At 30.3% G+C, this 23,145-nt stretch overlaps 1 protein-coding gene across 1 annotated transcript in view; it reads left to right on the top strand.

The window, feature by feature from the left end:
- The window catches only part of RabGGTb (geranylgeranyl transferase type-2 subunit beta), a 45,853-nt gene that overhangs the window by 5,522 nt on the left and 17,186 nt on the right, over nucleotides 1-23,145 (top strand). Inside the window, exons 2-4 of the mRNA XM_075360534.1 lie at nucleotides 134-241; nucleotides 10,798-10,998; nucleotides 14,528-14,686. Coding sequence (XP_075216649.1) covers nucleotides 134-241; nucleotides 10,798-10,998; nucleotides 14,528-14,686 — 468 coding nt within the window. The remainder of the gene's footprint in view (nucleotides 1-133; nucleotides 242-10,797; nucleotides 10,999-14,527; nucleotides 14,687-23,145) is intronic.

Raw genomic sequence — 23,145 nt, 5'->3', positions numbered from 1 at the left:
ATAAGCCTATTTGATTGTTATCTTTGTCTTCTTTGCTGTAAGAATAATTCTTGCTTAAGTATACTTCCTTGCAGTAAGCATAATTTTAGTTGAAGTTCATATGGTATTCATTTATTTTATGTACTACTTTCAGGCTAACCTTCCAAAGGATGTTACAATAACTGATAGTCATCCAAAGTCATTAATGTTACAAAAGCACATTGAATATATTGCATCATATGGGAACAATAAAGATGATTATGTAAGTACTCAATTTTTATTTTTTAATATCACTACATTTTATTAGGTTTTATATTAGAGTAATGTTAAGTCTTTAGAGCTAAAATGTTCTGTATTGATTGTCGATTGAAATGAAATGAAACCATATTCTTCTAGGACAGTTGAATTTATTTTGTACAATACTAAATAACACTAGTCACGTTAGACCAAGAAATACATGACCGCACCAGATGGGATTCTTCACTTGAAGAATCTTTACAACTGACTTGCAGGCCAGCACTAATAGAAACTAGAGTGCAGCACTAGCTGCCTCAAACTAGGAACAGAACACACTGCCCACCAATTATCATTACATAAATTATAATTCTAGCATATATTATCACAAATACAAAAAGTAATTACTTAAAAATCTTGAAAGTACACAAGAATTTGAAGCTACTTTAAGTACAAATTCTAATATTGCCAACGGCAAAAAACTACAAAAACAAATAAAATTAAAAAGTAAACAAATACATACAAATAGAAATTAAAGAAATTTCATTCATTACATTCAGTATCACTCAGGTTATTACAAGCATTTGAATTTGGAAGAATAATTAATCTATTAATAGTTCTTTTTACAATTGTATTGTTAGTTTTTACATCAGCTACTCTAACTAGTCCATCATCATGTGGATATACCTTAACAATTATTCCCAATTTCCACATTAGTGGAGGGAATAATCCCTTCTTTCACTACTACATTGCCAACACAAATGTTATTATTGGAGATCTTACATTTATTCCTCTGCTGCAAGGAATGTAAGTAATCATTTGACCATGTTTTCCAAAAGTCTTTCAATATTTTTTGAATAAGCTGCCACCTAGTAAGTCTATTAATGCCTCAGAAATCAGGATCAGGTAAAGAAGTTAATGGACCAAAGGTTAAAAAATATCCAGGAGTAAGTGGAGCTGGATCAGATGATGGTAAGTATAATGGTCTAGAGTTTAATCATGCTTTTATCTGAATTAATAAAGTGGATAACTATTTGTAATTTAAAACAGAATTTCCCATGACTCTTCGTAAGTGAAATTTCATTTTTTTTTTTTTTCGTTTTTTGTGGGCGAAAAACGCCTGGGCGTTATCATCGCCCGGTGGCTATTAGTAAAAGGGTAAAATAACCCCGAAATAACAAACTATACAAGGCGCAAACGTAATACCAATCATATAATAAAAATTTACAAAAACAAGCTAAGAAGGCAAAATAAAACTCAAAACTAATACCACAGACAAAGTTGATAAAATATAAAAGTTAAAATAATAGATTAAAGAAAGTATATAAAATTTACCTAACTCTGATGGGTTGTGCAAAAATCCCCTCCCCGGACAGTCAAATTAAATACATAGAACCAAAAATCAAATTGAAAATAAAGGTTAAAATTATTAAAAAAACTGTCCTTACAGAAAAACATATATGAGCATATTAAATCCTTTGCAGTAACCCGGTGCTATGCATAAAGAGAAACACCCGTTCCAAAATCCCCCTATAGTCGCACAAGATATCACGGATGGTTCCGGGTATATTAAACTGACGCCGCATAACATATGCAGTCCACGAGAATGTGGTGTACAGTCATGCGGCAGTTGCATCATTTGCACAAGGGCGGGTCTTCTCCTGACATTAGGTATTCGTGTGTGATCCTCGTATGTCCCAACCATAACCGGCAGAGGACCACTTCCTCACGACAAGAGTTTCTGCAAGAGGAGCCCCATGGCAACACTGAATCCTTAATTCGTCAGAGTTTATTATCTACGGTAGCCGTCCAGTCACTTTGCCACCATGCTCGCAGTGATTGCTTTACATGATTGATAAAATCAAAGGTACTAACTCGGGTGGTGAAAGGAGGCTGAATACACGCTTCCTTGGCAGCAGAATCTGCTCTTTCATTACCTAGAATTCCAACGTGGCTGGGGATCCAGCAAAAACCTACTTCCCTGTTGCGTTTATTTAACTCAGCGATTTTATCATAAATGTCAATGACGACAGGATGTTTGGAATAAAGGTTTTCCAACGCCTGGAGAGCACTGTACGAGTCACTGCAAATAAGAATGCTCCTATATTTAGGGCCAATGATACTCACAGCCCTATCCACAGCGAGTAGTTCCTCATAACACTGGGTAGGCCAAACATATAGGACTGTTCACTGATAACAAAAGCACAACCAATGTTACCGCCATGCTTCGACCCATCAGTATATATCACCACGCCTGGGTTCGACTTGGCGAGGAGAAACTGAAACATCTGCCGGAAAACAATAGGTGGCGTGGAACGCTTATCTAATGTTGTAAGATCAAACGTAAAGTTTACATGGGTTATTCTCCACGGGGGGTTCGAGCACGGACATGATGGAAAGAATGAGGGAGAGTCAACACTCATACGCTGCAGCAGACGTCGTGTACGGACACCCACAGGCGCAGTACAACATGGACGATCCTCATACTCCCTCATATTAGGATTCTTAAGAACTGGGTCAAAAGCTGGGTGATTCGGCTGTCTGCTGAGAAGGGCAGAATAAGACAACAAAAGCTGGTCTCATCTATCCCAAAGTGATGGCTCACCACTGTCTACAAGTAAGCTTGCGATAGGGCTCGATCTAAACGCACCTGTGGCAAGCCGAAGAAAAGCATGATGCACACCGTTCAGCATTTTAAGTATGGTTTGACGAGCTGAAGAATAGGCGACACAACCATAATCCAAATGGGAACGAACAAGGGAGTAGTAAAAACGTAACATACATGACCGATCGGTCCCCCAGTTGGTGTTACTAAGGACCCGCATCATATCTAAAAGTTTGAAACATTTTGTCCTCAATTCCTTTACATGTTCAATCCAGGTAAGACGACTATCAAAAAGTAAACCCAGAAACCTGACGTAAGTAGAGACAACAATAAGCTCTCTGTTCAGAAAAACCCATGGATTAGAAGGGTTCCGTAGCCGAGAAAAGACTACACATTTCGTCTTGTTGGGTGAAAATGTGAAACCAGTAGTTCCTGACCAAGCCTCAAGGCAAAATATAGTGTTCTGTAGCAGTCGCTCCGCAGTGGGTGTAGAGCAGCTCACAACGTAAATAACAAAATCATCAACGAAAAGAGAACAAGAGACAGGAGCCCACACACAATTGGTAATGCTGTTTATGGCCACAGAAAACAAGGTGGCACTTAATACACTACCTTAAGGTACCCAATTCCAATTTTCTGAGACGACACTGTCTTAAAGTGAATCGTCTACACAAACACGAAACGTCCGGTGATTCAAGAATCCCCGGATAAAAGCAAGCATATTGGCAGCGATCCCCCACCTCCTAGGGGTGTTAAGAATGCCACGTCGCCAGGCCGTGTCGTACGCCTTTTTTATATCGAAGAAGATAGAAACGAGGTGTTGGCGATTCAGGAAGGCGTTTTGTATGGCTGTCTCCATCGACACCAAATGATCAATGAAGATCTCCCCTGTCGGAAACCACACTGAAATTTCGTGCTCTTCACAGCAGCTTCCCACAAACTACCCCAACTAGGAGAGTACGGAGGAATGAAAGACCACTTTATGCTGTTTGAGGTACAGAAAGATTTAATTTTGGAATTAGCATTATCGGTTTTAAGAAAATCATATATTTCTTGAAGATAATGATTTGCACCGAATAAGTCTTTTCCATTATCAGAAGAAATATGAGAATGCAATCCTTTGCATCCTATAAATCTTTGTAGGGCAGCTATAAAACTTTCTGTAGATAAAGCAGTTACAAGTTCAAGGTGTACTGCCTTCTTGTTGAGACATACAAACAATGCAGTGTAAGCTTTAATAGTCGCAGGATTAGTGGATCGAGTGCACTGCCCACCATGACGGATTAGTATTGGACTTCCATAGTCAACACCAGTTGACTGGAATGGTCTGGAAATTGTGACTCTTTCTTTTGGCAGTTATCCAAGTAACTGATTGAGGCTGAGTTCTAAAATGAAAACATGTCAGACACTTATTAATGACTGAACGAACTATGATTTTAGAATTGACAATCCAATATTTCTGTCTAAGTGACGAATCAATTAATTGCAATCCTCCAAACTACAATCTTAAATGTTCATGGAAAATAATCAATCGAGTAAGATGACTATGAGGACTTAAAATTACAGGATGTTCAGCATTTAATGACAAATTTGAAAAATTTAAACAACCTCCGATGTGAATAATACAATTTTGATCTAAAAATGGGTTAAGAGAGACTAATTTGCTTTTCTTCGATACAGCCATATTTTTCCTTAAATTGCTTAACTCCTTAGCAAAATACAATGCTTGAGTTTGACGAAAAAGAATTTCCAATGTGGATTTGATTTCTTCTGGTGAAAGATCTGACAATATACGATTATTTTTATTTTTTAAATTGTAAATGAAATGACGACAATATGAAAATATGTTTAATGTTCATACAAATGAAGAAAATGGTTTTGAAAGTTCTAGTCTGTTGTTTGAAGAGCAGCTGAAAACACATTAGTTTTGCTAGGCTTCTTCTCTTCCTTGAATGAATATGGTGGAATTATAGAAACGATAGGTTGATTGGATGGCCAGACGTCCTCATCTTGTTCCAGAAATGACAGACCATTCCACCAAAACGGTAACAAGGTTAATTTATCTGGTGCACAACCACTTGACAAGATGTGTGCAGGTTATCTTTCAAAGGAATATGTTTCTTAAGCATTCCTTAATTAGCTCTTGTATTCCACAAACTCTATTTGTGACAAATATCTTCCATCTATTAGGAAGCGAAGACAACCAGTAAATTACTACTTTAGAATCTGATCAAAAATGGATTGAATCAAATCTTATACCTAAAATACACTTAACCTTTTTCCATCACAATGATCTGCGGTTGATTAGCGCTCCGCAAAAATATGTTGGTATCTGATTGCTACCTTACCATAGTCTTATGCTACCCTCTTGTGAAAAAAATTTCAAAAAATGACAGTGTATTAAAGAGATTTAACAGATTTTGACAAAAAAACTGTTACAATTGGATATTTTTTATGCCTGTAACAATAAAAAAATTGAAACAGTACAAAAATTACGATAATTTAATTGCAGATTTTTTTTGCGCATTTTTACCGCATTTTTTATTAGAAAATTTTTTTTTTTTGTTTGCTTTGTGTTTATGAAACATAGTTTGCTGATTTTAAAAATAATACTTTTAAGCAAATCGGTTGAAAATTGGGCAAAATATGATGAAAAACCCATGTCATAAATCACAGATTAGTAACATATTAGTATAAGTGAATGTAGATTCAGAAAACTAAATCCACCAGGTTGGTCTAGTGGTGAACGCGTCTTCCCAAATCAGCTGATTTGGAAGTAGAGAGTTCCAGCGTTCAAGTCCTAGTAAAGTCAGTTGTTTTTACACGGATTTGAATACTAGATCGTGGATTCCGGTGTTCTTTGGTGGTTGGGTTTCAATTAACCACAATCTCAGGAGTGGTTGAACTGAGAATGTACAAGACTACACTACATTTACACTCATACATATCATCCTCATTCATCCTCTGAAGTATTATCTGAACGGTAGTTACCGGAGGCTAAACAGGAAAAGAAAGATTCAGAAAACTATGTTTTATAAAAATTCCCACCACCCAAAAGACTATTCAGATTGACAAAAAAACATTTTTACTGTATACTCTTATTCATTACGAATCGATGTGTGTTACATGTTTACCAATATCATTTGTCAGAAAAGATATTTATAGACCTCAAGTAAAAGTGACGTATTTATGACCACAAATTCCTTCTTTTTTTTGTGTGCCGTATATTATAATTTATTATGTATCAATACATCGATATGTTGCTAGTAAGATAAGCTATTTTTGTAAATAATAAATAAATCCGTAACCCTCATAGCGATTATAATACACAAGTCACACACACACAAGCACATTTGTGAGAGAAAAAATTGGTCATATTCTTTCTAGTCTAAATAAAACATTTTACATCGTATAAACGTCGTTCAAATTGTGTAATAAAACTGATTCCTTTGTGAATATAAAACAAAATAACCGACTTAGATGCCGTATAAAACGATTTTGTAACAGCGTTTTAAAACTGCCGCCGTACATAGTCAGTTCAATGACTACATGATCTGAAAAGGTTAAATAAATGCGATAATAGAAGAGCAACAGCATTCAACTCAAGCCTTGGAATAGAGATTTGTTTGACAGGTGCAACTCTAGATTTTGAACACACGGGTGGATTTCAACGTGATCATTACTGTCAACAGATCTGATGAAAAGACAAGCATCATACACACTGCTACTTTCATCACAAAATCTTACTGAAACTACTGATTTTAACTAAGTGAGGAATCCTAAAATTACTTGACGATTTGAGCTGAGAATACAGAGAATTCCATTTTTCAGATAGTGGAGCAGGAAGAACTTCATCCTGTTGAAGGTTAGCGCAGCATAACTCTTGGATGAACACTTTAAATGGAACGATAGCAGGAGCAAGTAGACCCAAAGGATTGAACAAAAGAAGAAATAATTGATAAAACAGAACATTTCGTGTAAGAAGTATCCGTTGGTTTGATTTTATAAATGAAATCATTACCTTGGGGATCCCAAGATAATATAAGTGTATTGATATTTTCATCTTTGCCTAATTTGATGAAGAAATCAGAATCATCAAACATACCAGGCACATTTGAATTACATTTATGCAGTGAAAATCCGTATTTGTTAAGCAATAGCAAAACATTGTATAATTCTTTCAACTGATCAATGTTGTTACAACCAGTGAGCAAATCATCGACATAAAAATCCTGCTTGATTGATTGGTGAGATTTAGGAAAGGAGGCTTCATTTTGATTAGAAATTTCGATCAAACATCTCATAGCTAGAAAACTTGAAGGTGCTAAACCGTAAGTAACTGTTTGTAAAATGTATACAATGATTGATGAGTTATTATCATACCAGAAGATTCTTTGCAATGGGAAATCTTGAGGATTTATGTGAATTTTTCAATACATTTTTGAAATATCTCCTGATAACATGTAGGTATGAGTTCTAAAACAAATTATAATTGAAAATAGATCCTGTTGCACTACTGGACCTGTAGCAAGAATTGAATTAAGTGATTGGCTATTTGATGTTTTTGCACTACCGTCAAATACTACTTTGGTTTTGGTAATGGTGGAAGATTCACAAAATACTGCATGGTGGGGCAAATAAAAAGTTTTAGATAAAGCCTTACACTGAGATGAATCTTCTGGTTGCATGTGATCTAATTGTGGATATTCTTTCATAAATGGAAGTAATCTTCCTTAAGTTTAATATTTTTCTGGAATCTATGTTGTAACAAATTAAAACAATGCCTTGCATTCTCATATGAATCTCTTAAAGTACAGTTTTCCATACAAGGAAGAGATACAACAAATTACCTTGGTCATCACTATTTTTTAATGAAATGTTTTTCACAGAAAGATTCCTCCTTAGTTGGTAAATGATCTTCCATCTCTTCAGATCTCCAGAATGATTCTATTTGAGAGGAAAGCTGTTCATTACTAACAAAAAGTGCTATTGAGTCTGAATTATTTGTACATTTAATAGTTTAGTTGGGATTTGACCAGAGACTATGAAACCAAGATGAGTTTCTTGTAGTATAGTATGATTAGAATTATGAGTTAACTGGACAGGCTTAAGCAAAGAAAAATAATATTGAGCTCCTAGAAGAATATCGACTTGCCCAGGGACATTAAAATTAGGATCGGCGAGAAAAAGGTGACAAGGAATTTCCCAGTCAGTTATGTCTATAAAATCATTTGGTAACAAACCTGTAATTGATGGCATTATATGACATTTCAAGTTAAAATTAAAATTTTTATACCTAGAATTATGTTTAAATTAACACTTAACTTAGACTGAGTAACAACATTACCAATACCTGAGATTGGCATTAAAACAGCTTTGGTTTGAAGCCCAAGTTTAGCAGCAAACCCTTCAGTACACAATGAAATCATCAAAGCAGAATCAAGCAAAACCCTGGCTTGAATGAAATTACCTTGTTTATCCTTGACATTAACTACAGCTGTTGCAAGTAAAACAGATTTGTTAGGTTCTGATTTTAAGGTACAGTATGAACTATTAGTCGGGGGAGCATGATTTGGCTTGCAAGATTTATTTGCTGCCTCTTGCAGTATTTTATCTAAATGGATCAGTGTATGATGCTTTTGTGAGCAAATTTTACATTTACAATTGCTTGGGCAATCTTTTATGATATGCTGTTTACTTAAACAATTAAGACATAATTTTTCCAGAAATACAAATTTTTTTTTTTTCATTAATATCATATTTTAAAAATTTATCACACTGATACAGTTGTTGGTTGCTAGTTTTACATAATGCACACATAAAATTATTAGAATTATTTACATAAAATGCAGTTTTATTAGAACTAGGTTTGGAAAAATCGTATCTTTTGCCGCTAAAGCATACATTAGACAGCTGTGCTTTTTCATTACCTTGAATTGTGTTGGTGGATTCAAGTAATTTATGCTTAGATTCTAAGAAGGAAATATGTTATTCTAACTTTGGGAATTCATTATCTTCTAATGTTTCTTCCCACTCCTTTAAAGTATTTAAATTTAAATTTTGAGTAATTAATTGTATTAGAATAAATTCTAAATTATTAATATTTAGATTCTTTAATGCATTAATATTTGAATTAATTTGATCAATAAATTTTCAGAATTTTCCTTTTTTTAATGGTTTTAGATTAATAATTTCTATAGCATGTTTAGCTGTAATTAGCTGTTTGTTGTCATAACAAGCTTTTAAGTAATTTTATTGCAATTTCATAATTTTCAGATGTTACTGATAAATTTTTTATTACATCTAGAGCATTACTCCTTAAGAAATGTGTAAGGTAGTAAAATCTTTCAACATCTGATAATTCCTTGCAGTTATGGACTAAACTATTAAAAAGATCAAAAAACTTATGCCAAGCTCTCACATCACCATCAAAGGGCTCAATTTGTATAGGTTTTAATGTAATTTGATTGGGTTTGTTAATTATTTTATTTGAATCGGTTACATATGATTTTTTGAAATGATTTTATAGTTTTTTATATTTCAGTTTAAGTTTATCAAAAATATTATCATGTATGTCCCTATCCTCCAAGTCTTTATCTGTTGCATCTTTGTGCAATTCTATTTCAGACTGAACTTCAAAAAAGGTTTTATATATTCTAACAGCTTATTAAATTTGATAGTGAACAGATCATAATTGTCTGATTCAGAATTAAAATTATCAATGAAGGTTCTTAATTTCTTTCTACAGTTTTTCATATCTCTTTTCTTAATAGATCTTTGAATTCCATTTTGACTGGAACCACAGTATTGACAGAGATAATATTAAATAAATTGATAAGAAATTAAATTATTATTAAAAATAAATAATGTTGAATATTAAATAATACTATTAAATTATTTTTGATAATCAGAAGTTGAGTTGATAAAGTTGTTCCAGTTTCAATGTATACTAGATATGAGTTCGTCTGCTGATGTTGGCCTTGCTTCAGGTCAAAACAAGACAATAAATGTAACATTAACTGTGACTGTGAGTGCACGTATGTAACAGTGTAGTTCTAACACAGTGAAGCTCACCAAAACTGGTATTATTGAAGACCCACAATGCATATAACCACTAGTGTTATAATTTTATGTGTAACTGCATGTTACAAGCTATTTAAAATGTATTTAATTTTGTGCATTTCATACTAATGTCACTCGTACCCTTGAACGTACACTGTCTAATAAAATTAACATTCACACAGTTCTTATGAAACATTAAGTAATGCTATTTAATACTATTTATAAATACCATAAAATCCTAAATACCACAAGATACGGTTCGGTGACACCACAAAATCCTGGCTGGTGGACCACAAACGCAATGTTAAGTCTTTAGAGCTAGGATGGACTGTATTGATTGTCGATTGAAATGTAATGAAATGAAACCATATTCTTTTAGGACAGTTGAATTTATTTTGTACAATGCTAAATAACACTAGTCACATTAGACTAAGAAATAAATGACCTAAGAAATACATGATATGGGATTCTTCACTCAAATGAATGTATTCAACTGACTTGCAGGCCAGTGCTAATAGAAACGAACACAGCACTAGTTGGCTAAAACTAGGAACGGAACAAGTACAAAGTTTGATTTGATAAAGGCTGTTGTAGTTAAATTTGATTACAAAATTTTTAGTATAAAAATATCATATTATTATATTTATTTCATTGAATAACTGTGTAACTAACTTACTCTTGGGCAATATCTACAGTACTGGGTTTTGTACAGTACTAAAGCTTGTAGTTTCTCACCGTTATGAAACTACAACACTGTATATTTAAAGTTGTGTGATTTAAGTTATTATTTTTTAATAAACCTGTAAAATAGTAATTCTCTTTTATATAACTTAAGGTTTGTGTCACGGAGCCCTCTAGCCAGGACCTGGTACGGTGTGTCGACACTCATTTCCTAATTGTGTTTATCATATTTGTAGGAATATTGTATGACAGAATATTTAAGGATGTCTGGAATGTATTGGGGTCTTACTGCTATGGATCTTATGGGTCATTTGCAGTATATGGATAAAACCCAGATAATAGAATTTATTGGGCAGTGTGTGGATCCATCAACTGGTGGAATATCTTCAAGTGTTGGACATGATCCTCATTTATTATACACTCTTAGTGCTGTGCAGGTGAGTAATGAAATGTATCTTTATGCAAATTTTTAGTGTTTTGTTTCTAAAAATAATATTCATGTTTAGTTATTCTGTTATTATTAATTCTTAGTTCATTTCATGCCAAATTCATGCCAAATAAAATAGTTGTGTGCTTTAGTTTCTTAGATTTTATTCAGTTTTTTCTGATATCCGTTTCCATGAATTGACTTTTATCAGCTGTTTTAAACAAAAATGACTTGTAAAGTTTTTTTAATATTTTGTTTTGTTGCCAATTTTGATTCACTCATTCTACATCATTTCACTAAAATCACTGCAACTTCCTCATTTTTAAAAAAATAAAACCCATCCAATTATAATATTAAAAATTTTTCTTATAGTTTATGTTTATAACTTTGTAAAATATAGCTTGGTAAAAAATTTGTGAACACTCAAGTAAATTTTAGTTGCATTCTACAAGGTCTACTCAGAATGTATTTGACCATAGGCCATGAAAAAACTAACCTAGCAACTTCCAATCGTTTTCCCAGTAGTAGTCTTCAATTTTTCTGACTTGCTGCAGACATTTTTTCCAAACTGTGGTGTATTACTTAAAAATAAATACAAAAAATTATAAAAATGGCAACAGTTTATAAATAAAAATAACAAATATATAAAAAAGTCTTGAAAAATATAAATTATTGAGCAAAAGCTATCATTGGAAGTCCCAAGCCAATGATAGCTTTGGACTTCTTGTGTGGAGAAGCTGATGAGATTTTTTTTGAAAAAACTCTAATCATTATTCAGGATAAATGGAAATTACAAATTACTGAAAGAAAGGAAAATAAAATGAGATTTGCAATCCAATATCTAGTGCCTGAAACTTATATGGAATAATGTATTTGGTATTATGTATTAATGTATTTTGCAATACATTTTGTTTTCCAAACATTAGGGAAATTTTTTTTTGGTAGAAAAATCTTATTTTAAATTAAATTAGTGTAGATAAAAAAATAACTATTAACATGAAGACATTGTTCAGGAACTATTGAATTGTGGGAGAAAAGAAAGAGCAGTACAATCTGGTAGAACTTCAAAAATTTCATTGTGGAGTATTAGAGTAGCAGGATAATATTGTACAGTATGTACAGGCAATACAGATGTGTTCTGATATATTCCCTCATCCTATGGCCCCCTTTCAAAGACCATCAAACAAGATTTGTTCAATTTACATTAAGAGAAGTCATCTTGACCACACCTGATTTAAAATCTTTTCATTGATTTAACGAATTCGTCACTTTTTTAGAAATTCAAAATTAATTAGTTTATTATTTATACATTCTTTTTGTGTTCTGATTTGGTTTTTCATGAAGCAAGTGATTTATACATTTTTATAAATGAATTTTATTAATTTATATATTTTAGTTTATAATTTATTAATTTTACTTAGTGCATATTAATTTTATTTTTTAAGAAAAGGAATATTGCCCTTTGGAACTTTATTTGAAGATTGTTCACTTTTCTAATGAAGAATGTCCCAAAAAAATGTTTTTTTAGAACTCAGTGAATTAAATAAAGAACTTTTTAAAATAATTAATATCCAAACTTAGAAAACGTGGGTGCTTTCATCACTAAGAGACTGTCTTGTCAAATTTTGAGTCTGTAAAGAGTATGGGTGACTCATTTAATAAACATTCAAATTATCTATATAGAGGTCTAAAAGCTGTTTCTTTACATTTTTCAAAAAAATATCAAGGCTGCTGAACTGATTCCTGGTAAACCTTTTTATTTCATGTAGAAAATGGTAGTTTTAAAAAAAATTAAAAATTATTCAGTACTTTTGTCTATGATCTGCAGTGATAATTATTTAAAAATGTAAAATTTTAATATGACAAACTAAACCACATTTACAATAAAATGGTTTTAATAACCTACTTCAAACATTTTCAGTTGTCTTTGGAATCATAAGACTAAAAATGGTTGCAGACATTTTTCTTTTTAAATTCGGAAAATGTATTTATAATTATAATGAAATTCAGAGTCAGTTCTCTGCTAATGATTCTGAAACAGAATCTTTACTAATCTAACTAATTAACTAATTCTTTCTTAACTAATTAAGAAAATTTCTTATCTTAATGAAAGTTATAATCTGAAAGTTATAATTTTAAGATTTTATTGCGCTGGCAACTAAAGCACTCAACCTAGAAAATCCCCTAACTTTTAAAATTGAGAATAATAATTTTATTGTAATGATTCTGGTGGCTACAGTATATTAGCAACTATATACTATAGAGTATATTAGCAACAGTAATAATTGAAGAACATAAGAAAGAAGCCGTAATAAAAAAGGGAGTCTGACAGGATGTTCCCTATCCCTGTTGCTTTTTAATCTTTACATAGAACTAGCAGTTAATGATGTTAAAGAACAATTTAGATTCGGAGTAACAGTGCAAGGAGAAAAGATAAAGACGTTACAATTTGCCGATGATGTAGTAATTCTAGCTGAGAGTAAAAAAGATTTTTAGAAGAAACAATGAACAGCATGGATGAAGTCCTACGCAAGAACTACCGCATGAAAATAAACAAGAACAAAACAAAAGTAATGAAATGTAGTAGAAATAATGTAGATGGACCACTGAATTTAAAAATAGGAAGAAAAAAGATTACGGAGGTAGAAGAATTTTGTTATTTGGGAAGTAGAATTACTAAAGATGGACAAAGCAGGATTGATATAAAATGCTGAATAGCCAGGCGAAACGAGCCTCAGAAATATAATTTTTTTATATCAAAAATTAATTTAAACATCAGGAAAACATTTTTGAAAGTATTTGTTTGGAGTGTAGCTTTATATGGAAGTAAACTTGTACAATCAGAGTAACTGAGAAGAAAAGATTAGAAGCTTTTAAAATGTGGTGCTATAGGAAAATGTTAAAAATGAGATGGGTGGTTAAAGTGACAAATGAAGAGGTGTTGCAGCAAATTGATGAAGAAAGATGCATTTGGAAAAATATAGTTAAAAGAAGGCACAGACATGTAGGCCACATATTAAGACATCCTGGAATAGTCGCTGTGATATTGGAGGGACAGATAGAAGGGAAAAATTGTAAACGGGAGGCAATGTTTCAAATATGTAAAAGAAATTGTTAGGGCTGTAGGATGTAGGGGGTATACTGAAATGAAACAAGTGGCACTTGACAGGGAATCTTGGAGAGCTGCATCAATCCAAATGACTGAAAAAAAAAAATAGTATATTAATGGTTAAACTGGAGAAAAATGTTCTATCAGTACCGTTATTGCTGAACATTTTCAAATATTGATCCTTGTAGAATTGTAGATTGTAAAGAACAGTGAATTTTTTTTATAAAAGTCTTCTTGACTAGCTAGCTTGTTTTATTTTCTTCTGCTAGAAGATGGGATTCCATCAAAACAGAAAAGTTGCTTTATTGAATTGCCATTTTCATTGTAGCTCATAACTCATCTAGGATTGATTAACAGAAATAAAATTCTGTTATGAGAACTAAATGAACATACTAAATTCAAAAAACCTTGCTAATGTTTTCTTTTCTAGATATTGTGTATACTGGATGGTTTGTCAGTATTGCCAGTCGATAGAGTGGTGCAGTTTGTATCTTCATTACAGCAGCCAGATGGTAGTTTTACTGGTGATAAGTGGGGTGAAGTTGATACAAGATTTTCTTTCTGTGCTGTTGCTTGTCTTTCACTTTTGGTAAATATAGTTCATTTCGTAGCTATTCAGTTTATATTTAGTTGTCAAGTTAATTTTTGTTATTAATTTAAAATTTGTAACATGGAAATAATAGAAATTGTACTTCTTTCATTTAAAATTTATTCTAAGTAAGTATTTTTCTACTGAGTAATTTTCTCATCAAAATTTTCAGTGTCACTGCCAACTATGTGTTTGGAAATTAAGTGCCAAATAAATAAAATGATTCAGTTGCACAACATATGTGTTAATTTCAAAATCTGATGAATTTTCCAATTTATCTATGTGTCTGTTTGTTTTTTAGATAGCACAATTATGTGATCATAATGTCATGACTTTGTAAACATTTATCTAGTTTACATTCTATGAATTGTCATAAGTAAGAGGATTATGTTTAATTTTATCAATGATGTTGTAATTTATAGCTTTAATTGTCATCCTGTAACGTAAAAAATCATATTTGCATATATAAAATATATCTAATTACTGCAGATATAATGGTCTAGGAATAAAAAGATATTGAAAAATAGAGATAAATATAATTCTTAATCTAATTATATATTTGCTGTTGAATACGTGCAAAGTATAAAAATTCATATGCATACACAAGGTTCGAACTCAGTTCAAAAGTGATTTATTATGCTTCTAGTATAAACTGAAAAATTTTCTAGATTATTTTCAATAATCTCTATATATCTGACGTTAAAAATATATAAATAAAATATCCAAAGTCAAGATTTTAATGTATCATTACAAAACTTTGTAGAGTAATATAGTTTTATACAGAAATTTTTCAAATTATTACAATAATGAACAAAAGGAGCGTATTGTTTAGGATCAGAATTTGTAACTTTTCGCCAAAATAACAACTTTAACAGAAGTCAGATTGAGCCTCCATGAGGTGTACCTGGATATATCCAGAACAAATAGGAGAAATTTGTTCGGTGAAATGAATCTAAACAAACTTCACAACTTCATCTATCATCATCAAGTCATACTCCAATATCACCTCGTTAGATAACATTTAGAGTTGTAACTCGGGACCTAGTCCCACCACAGGTGATTCCTGGACAATCATTCATGAAAGGTCTTTTAAGGAATACTCCACCAGCTGAACCAAGCAACACTAGATTTCAGAGAAGGCAGCATTAGGATATGGTGGGCTGCCACTTAAAAGATAACATGCGATCGGAAGCATTGGAATACTCCACATTACACACACGAACAAGAAAAATACAAAGTCCAAAATTAAACCAAAGCAGATTTCTACACACAGTGTAAACTTGTTCATGCAGAGGGGTAAACTAAAAATAATAACTGGCCTGATGGACCAACACAAAATTCTCGTCATGGGTCTACAGGTAATAAGAAACTCTGACCAGTACGCCATGGAATTTCAAGGATATAGGGTCTACAAAGGTATACCTTAGAAGAGAGTGATGAAAGGTGTCACACAGTTTGGAACAGGCTTTTGTCAGCTTCAAAATAATAAACTCCATACAAGAATTCAACACACAATTCCCAAGAATCTCAACACTCACCCTAAAAGCATCTAATAAAATCTACACTATAATAAATACCCATGCACCCACTAACAGTAAAAATAACTTTCCAGAAGACATAAAGAAACAGAAAAGTTTTGGGATCTACTCTACCCGACTCTAAATAACATCACCAAAAACCATATTAAACAATTAATTTGAGATTTCAATGCTCAACTGGGCTGAGAAAGAAGATACCGCAACATCATCGGAAAATGGCCTACCCAAAAGAAAACAAACAAAAATGGACAGAGACTCATCAATCTCTGCAGAAAGTACAGAACTAGAAAAACTTTGCAGAGGCACTACTTTGCAGTGGCTGAAAAAATATTATATTATATAATAGTTATTTAATTGAGAGAGGAAAAAGAAAGAAAAAATGGGCTGTAAAAAATTTAATTTAAATAAATTAATAATAAATGCCAACCAGGCAGAGTTGTCCTTTAGATTTTACAATTTACAGAGAAAATGATGTGGAGTCATTAATTCAATAAACTTCAATAAAAAATGTTTAGAATTAAGTCTAATACCTAAGTATGAAAAAATAAACATTAAGGGTTTTCAATATAATAAAATCATAAATGAGGCATAAGTGGAAGGTTTCAGAATAAAGCAGGAAATAAAATACGCTTATTATAAGAGAAATTGCATAAACATTGAATTATACAATTTACATTTAAATTTATTAAAAATTTTGGGTAACATTATGTTCAGTTATATGTATTATTTTGTAAACATTAACATTAATATTTATAAAAAAGAAATAATAAAACAAGTTACAAAAAAATACATGATTTGATAGAAATGAAAAACAATAAGAAAAATATATAGAACAGAGAACATTTGTAATATAAATCAAATAACATACAATGAAATAAATAAAGATAGTATAGTTTGTATAGATGTTGATAATAAACAGAAAAAATCAGATAACTTTAATATAAGTTATAATTATGTAGATCTTAACAAAAGTTGTTTTACAAGATGAAGAAAAATTAATAATTGCAAATTCATTTAAATTTAACTTAACAAATAATAATACAGATAAAATTATAAAAAGTGCGATAATAGATTCAGAATATAATATTGGCAAAATTAATTGTAATAATGAAGAAAAAGATAAAATAAAAATAATATAAGTAATAAATTAAAAAAATAATGATAACAAAAATGTAACTCATAATAAAAATTGAATAATAAATAAAAATAAAATATTTAAACTAAAAAGAAATTGTATAATGATAAAATCTGATAAAACTAGAACTTCAGTTATTATTTAAATTGATGAGTATAATGATTTAATAAATAAATATATATATATAAGTAAAAATGGTTTAAAAGAAATTAATAACTCAACCAATAAATTTTTAAGAATTACAAAAAATCTCATAGTTAAATACCAAGAAATATTTAATTATAATAATAAATTAAAATATCGTAGTAGATTATGTCCATATAAACTTTATACCCCAAAACTCACAGGTCTCCCATAATTACATAAAGAAGGTATCCCTTTGAGATCATTAATCAATTTCAAAACAGCCCGAAATTATATAATTACCAAAATTATTGATATAGTAATTATATCAAAGATAAATTTATAATATAAATGTAACATAAAAAACAGATATGAATTGATTAATAAATTAAAAATCAATAATAAAATGAAATGATTAGCTTTGGTATAACTATGTACCTAAATATACCCTTTGATTATACAATCTCAATAATAGAAAACAAATTAATAAAAATAGGTGAAGATCAAAAATTTATATATAATATTATAACAATAATTAGAAATATATGTAAGCAGAATTATTTTGAATTTAATGGAATCTGTTATACACAAGAAAATGTTTTACCCATGGGATTTCCCTTACTGCAGTAATGTCGGAAATTTATCTGTAGGAATTTGAGAATAGAATAAATAGTATATGGTAAAAATCATGTACATAAAAGTTTATTATGGGTCAGATACATGGATGATATTTTAGTTATGTATGAACACGTTATAAATAATGAACATGAAGTAATTTTAAATAAATTAAATTCCTATCATAAAACATTAAAATGTGCATATGAAATGGAACGTAATAAAAAAATAAATTTAGATGCAAATATTAAAATAAATAAAAAAATCAAATGATAACTGAAGCATATAAAAAACCTACCTCAAATGAATTATTATAAACAAGAATTCTAATCATCCTTGGTCCCAAAAAAGTAATATTTCTAAAAACATGATAAATAGAGCAATAAAATAATTAAATGATAAACAGGAATTCTATAATGAAACGAATAATATAAAAAGTAAAGCAATAAAAAATCGATGTTGTACGTCATTGATTGATAATATATATAAAAAATATAATCCAGAATTTCTCAATAACACAAACATTACTACATTAATACCTATAAATAAAAATAAAAATAGTGAAAATATTTATATAAAGTACTGTTATATAAATAAAATTATAGAAAACTTGATTGACGCATATGATGATAAAAAATATAAGCCTGCTTATAAACCTGATAATCATATAATAAAACATTTAAAATATTATAATAATAAAAAAAAGTAAAAAATAAATATGATTCTTTCGGTATTTATAAAATAAAATGCAATAATTGCAAAAAGATATATACATTGGTAAAACGAATAAGTCCTTTAAAGATAGATTTAATGAACATTTTGGATCATTTAAAAATAAAAAAATAGGTTTAAATAATAAATAATAATAAAAAATTAGAAATTTTAGAAAAATTGTATATTTGTAGATATAAACGTAAATTCAGCCTTATAAATCTGCAAACAGAATTTGATCGGGACATTCTTATTTAAAATTATTTAAGATGACATACAAAAATAAAATATTGATAAATTAATAGTTATTGCAATGCTTTTTCATTCTCTTAACTTTGTTGTAAATTTTTTAATTTTATTAATCACAGTTTTTACAAAATAAAAGTAAAAAGATAAAATTTTATGTGTAAATGTAAACAGAGGAAGAATTATTAAAAAATATCACTGAAGATGAGATTAGGCTCAAAAATGGTTTGAACATAAAAAAGTAAAGGTAAGAGTGTTCTCTAATTATGTACTTTGCAAAGGCTGAAACAAATATTATATTTTTTATAGCTATTTAACGTACAGAGGAGAAAGAAAGTGAAAAAATGGCTATAAAAAATTTAATCTAAATAAATTAATTTAAAGAAATATATATATATATTTCTTAAACCAATCCTTTCAAGACCCATATCACATCATATCACAGTAATAAAATGTTAAATATATATATATATATATATATATATATGTCAACTTAATCCACCCAAGTACAGTTTATAAGGCAACTCTTACCTTGTATATTTATATAAGTTTTCACGAAAGTACTTCTGCATAATCCCACATCATCAGTCATGTATAATATTTAAAAAATTTAAAATTACATATTAAACATAAAATTAAAAGATTAAAATGCGATTACATATACAAGAGTATATGAAGTCATTAAATAAAATGAAATGAAACAAATGTTTAATAACATGTACGAGGTGCGACAATAAAGTAATGAGACTGATGTGAAAAAAAATGTTGCTTACCGTTTTAGTCATGTTTTAGTGTTGTCTCCTTCAAAGTAGTTCCCCTCTGATTGCACACACTTATTCCAGCGCTTCTACCATTGATGGTAACATTTCTGGAACTCATCTTCTGTAATATCCTCCAAGACCCTCGTCACAGCTTTTTGGACATCTTGTGTTGTTTGAAAATGGTGTCCCTTGACTCCCATTGCCATTTTGACTCTTGGAAATAGAAAAATGTCACACGGAGCGATATCTGGTAGTACTGAAATTTGTTTTGAGGTTAAAAATTGCTGTACTGACAGAGCAGTATGGGATGGCGCATTATCGTGATGCAGAATTCAATTATCAGCAATGTTGGCACGGACACGAAGAACCCGTTTACAAAGTCTTTCTAAAATTTCTTTGTAGAAATATTGGTTAACTGATTGTCCAGAAGGCACCCACTCTTTATGAACAATTCCCTTGGAATCGAAGAAGCACACAAGCATGCATTTCACTTTTGACTTTGACATGTGAGCTTTTTTTGGTCTGGGTGATCCCTTTGAGCACCATTGCGAACTTTGGTGTTTTGTCTCTGGATCGTATTGAAAAAACCAACCTTCATCACCAGTGATAACACGGCTCAACAAATCTGGATTGATTTCCGTTTGCTCTAACAGATCGGCTGCCACATTTTCCCGTGTTTCTCGCAGTTGTTGTGTGAGATTTTTGGAAACCATTTTTGCACAAATCTTTCTCGTACAAAGATCTTCAGTTAATATTAGACAATTCGTTTCTCGATTAATGTTGAGTTCTTCTGCAATCATTTTCACGGATAATCTTCGATCAGATTGTACGATTTCACGCACCCTGGTCAAGTTGACATCTGTCCGTGAGGTTGATGATCGTCCACTGCAGTCTTCATCTTCAACATTCGTTCTGCCTTCACTAAAAATTTTATGCCACCGAAAAACTTGGGCTCTTGACATAACCTCCTCTCCAAAAACCTTCTGAAGCTTACCATAAGTTGTCGTGTTTTCACCCAATTTAACGCAAAAAGAAATGGCATACCGTTGCGCAATATTTTGCGGTTTCATTTCTGTGATGAGAGACAAACATGTGTTCACTTATTACAGTACAACTCATAACTGAGCAGTTGCATCAATGTGCCGCTTGGACTAGAAGTAGCTTATAGACTAAGGTCAAAGATGGTGTGCCTATGCAAGCTGCAGGGTTGCCACATCTTGCAAAGAAAAATCAGTCTCATTACTTTATTGTCGCACCTCGTATATGGCTTGCCAAATACTGCAATACTATAATATTTAAATAAATATTTTATAAGGTCTACGAATGTGCTGCTATATATTGCAGAATTTATGAATATCTCTCCTTCAAAATCTGTCTGTAAGTTGATCAAGTTGAAACTTTGTTTATATTTATATATATAATAGTTTTCTAAAATATCTAGATTTTTATTTTGTTTCCTTTTTTAATTTCTAAATTAGCATTAACATCAGAAACGGAATATTTATTGTTTATGATGTAATTTGCAACATTAGAGAAGCCTAATTTTTTATTTTTTAATACCTAAAATGATAATAAAATCTTTAAATTATTATTGGTTTTACCTATAAAATATACCTATAAAATGGTTATACCTATAAAATAGGAGGTTCTTAATATTTATAGATATATAGATAGATTATATATATATATATATATATATACGATATGATATATATATATATATATATAATATTATTGCTTATTATAAAATATTATACTGCTTATTTGCTACACCTACTTTATAAAAAATTAATTTTCTGTGCTGAAATTTGTATTAACAGGTACACAATATTCCTGTTATTTAAAATATGTAATCAATATATTATGTTTTTGTTTACTGCCTTAGTATTATTAAATGTTAATTCCATATAATCTTTTTGAAAGAATTCTGCCTTTACTTTATATCCAGAAGTTTCATTTATGTAATCTTCAGCAGAGTCTTTTAAATACTTTCTGGCTGTTTATTTTGATATTAGAATTATTTTTAACAGTATCTTACTATACTGTTTCTTGTTTACAACTCTTTTCTAGGATGTCTCAAAATTTCACTTTTATTCCTAGAAAACATATAATAATGTAGCTAAGTAACATATTATTTATTTTTATATTCTTGGAGATGAGTATGAACACAGGTAATGGGAAAGATACCAGATAGAGATACGAGAATTACCTTGAAAAATTAAGATTTTTGTTTATATAAATATACAGTATAAAAATTCTTATTTAATAATTTTTTTTTTAGTAAAGCTATTACCCCATACAATGTCAGAGAATTTTAACAAAAACTAGTTTAAAAAGTCTATGAAAATCAGTTTCAAATGGAAGAGATAATTCAACAATTACAATATTTTTATTTCATTAATAAAATCTTTTGATGTCTTTGAAGATGGAGCTTTCTCTGGTTGCTCTCCATCATACGTGTTTATTTTACATTCATAAAATACAGTAGATGGCTGCTTATTAGAATCACTTTTGTACATAATAAAAGTAAATCAATAAAGTGGCCGATTCAGTTAAGCATCAAAGGTAATTTTCCTGCATGCTTACAAACATAAACTAATTTTACGTAAAAAGGTCATAAAAATAATGTATGTAGTTTAATAATATGTATTAAGGTACAATATTTAGTTAGATAACATGATACATATAAACAAATTAATCCATAGTGAAAAAATAAAAACTTATCTTTACTGTCATATTTTTTGTTTTAGTTAATTCTATTAAATACAATACTGTATTATAAAAATATGTTGTAAAACAATACAGTACAAACAAAAAATTTGATGTGGACATCACATGACTTCCTTGTACACGTATTTAATAACATATACATATTTTTTTTGAATGAAAAGTACATAAATTTTATTTCATTAATAACGTAAAATATTTTTTCATATTTTCTTTTTTTTTAATGTTATTTATCGTAAAATTTTTTTAATAATTAAAAAAAATGAGATGAAGTCTGATTTGAACCAATGTGTTTGAACCCTTGTAAGATCCAAATATTTCATTAATTAAAATTTTATTTGGCTTTGACTCTGGAACCAATGAAAATAAGTACCACTTAACGATATATCATTAAAAAGCTCTCAATGAGTTCTTATTACTGCACTTAAGAAAAAGTCCAAAATTCAGTTTGTTTGGATTTTGGGTTTTTTTGGACACTTTTGGTCCAGTCGATTGCAATCAAAAGGGGAGGTGCACAACAGTCCTAAATCCAAAATTTCAACATCTTACAGCTAATCATTTTTAGTTGTGCGAGGTACATATGTACGTATGTACAGATGTCAT

The sequence above is a fragment of the Lycorma delicatula genome, chromosome 3 (genome assembly GCF_047948215.1).
Source record: "Lycorma delicatula isolate Av1 chromosome 3, ASM4794821v1, whole genome shotgun sequence".
NCBI classification, from domain to species: Eukaryota; Metazoa; Arthropoda; class Insecta; order Hemiptera; family Fulgoridae; genus Lycorma; species Lycorma delicatula.
The sequence above is the reverse complement of the archived record's forward strand: the minus strand, read 5'-3'. Positions and strand labels throughout refer to the sequence as shown.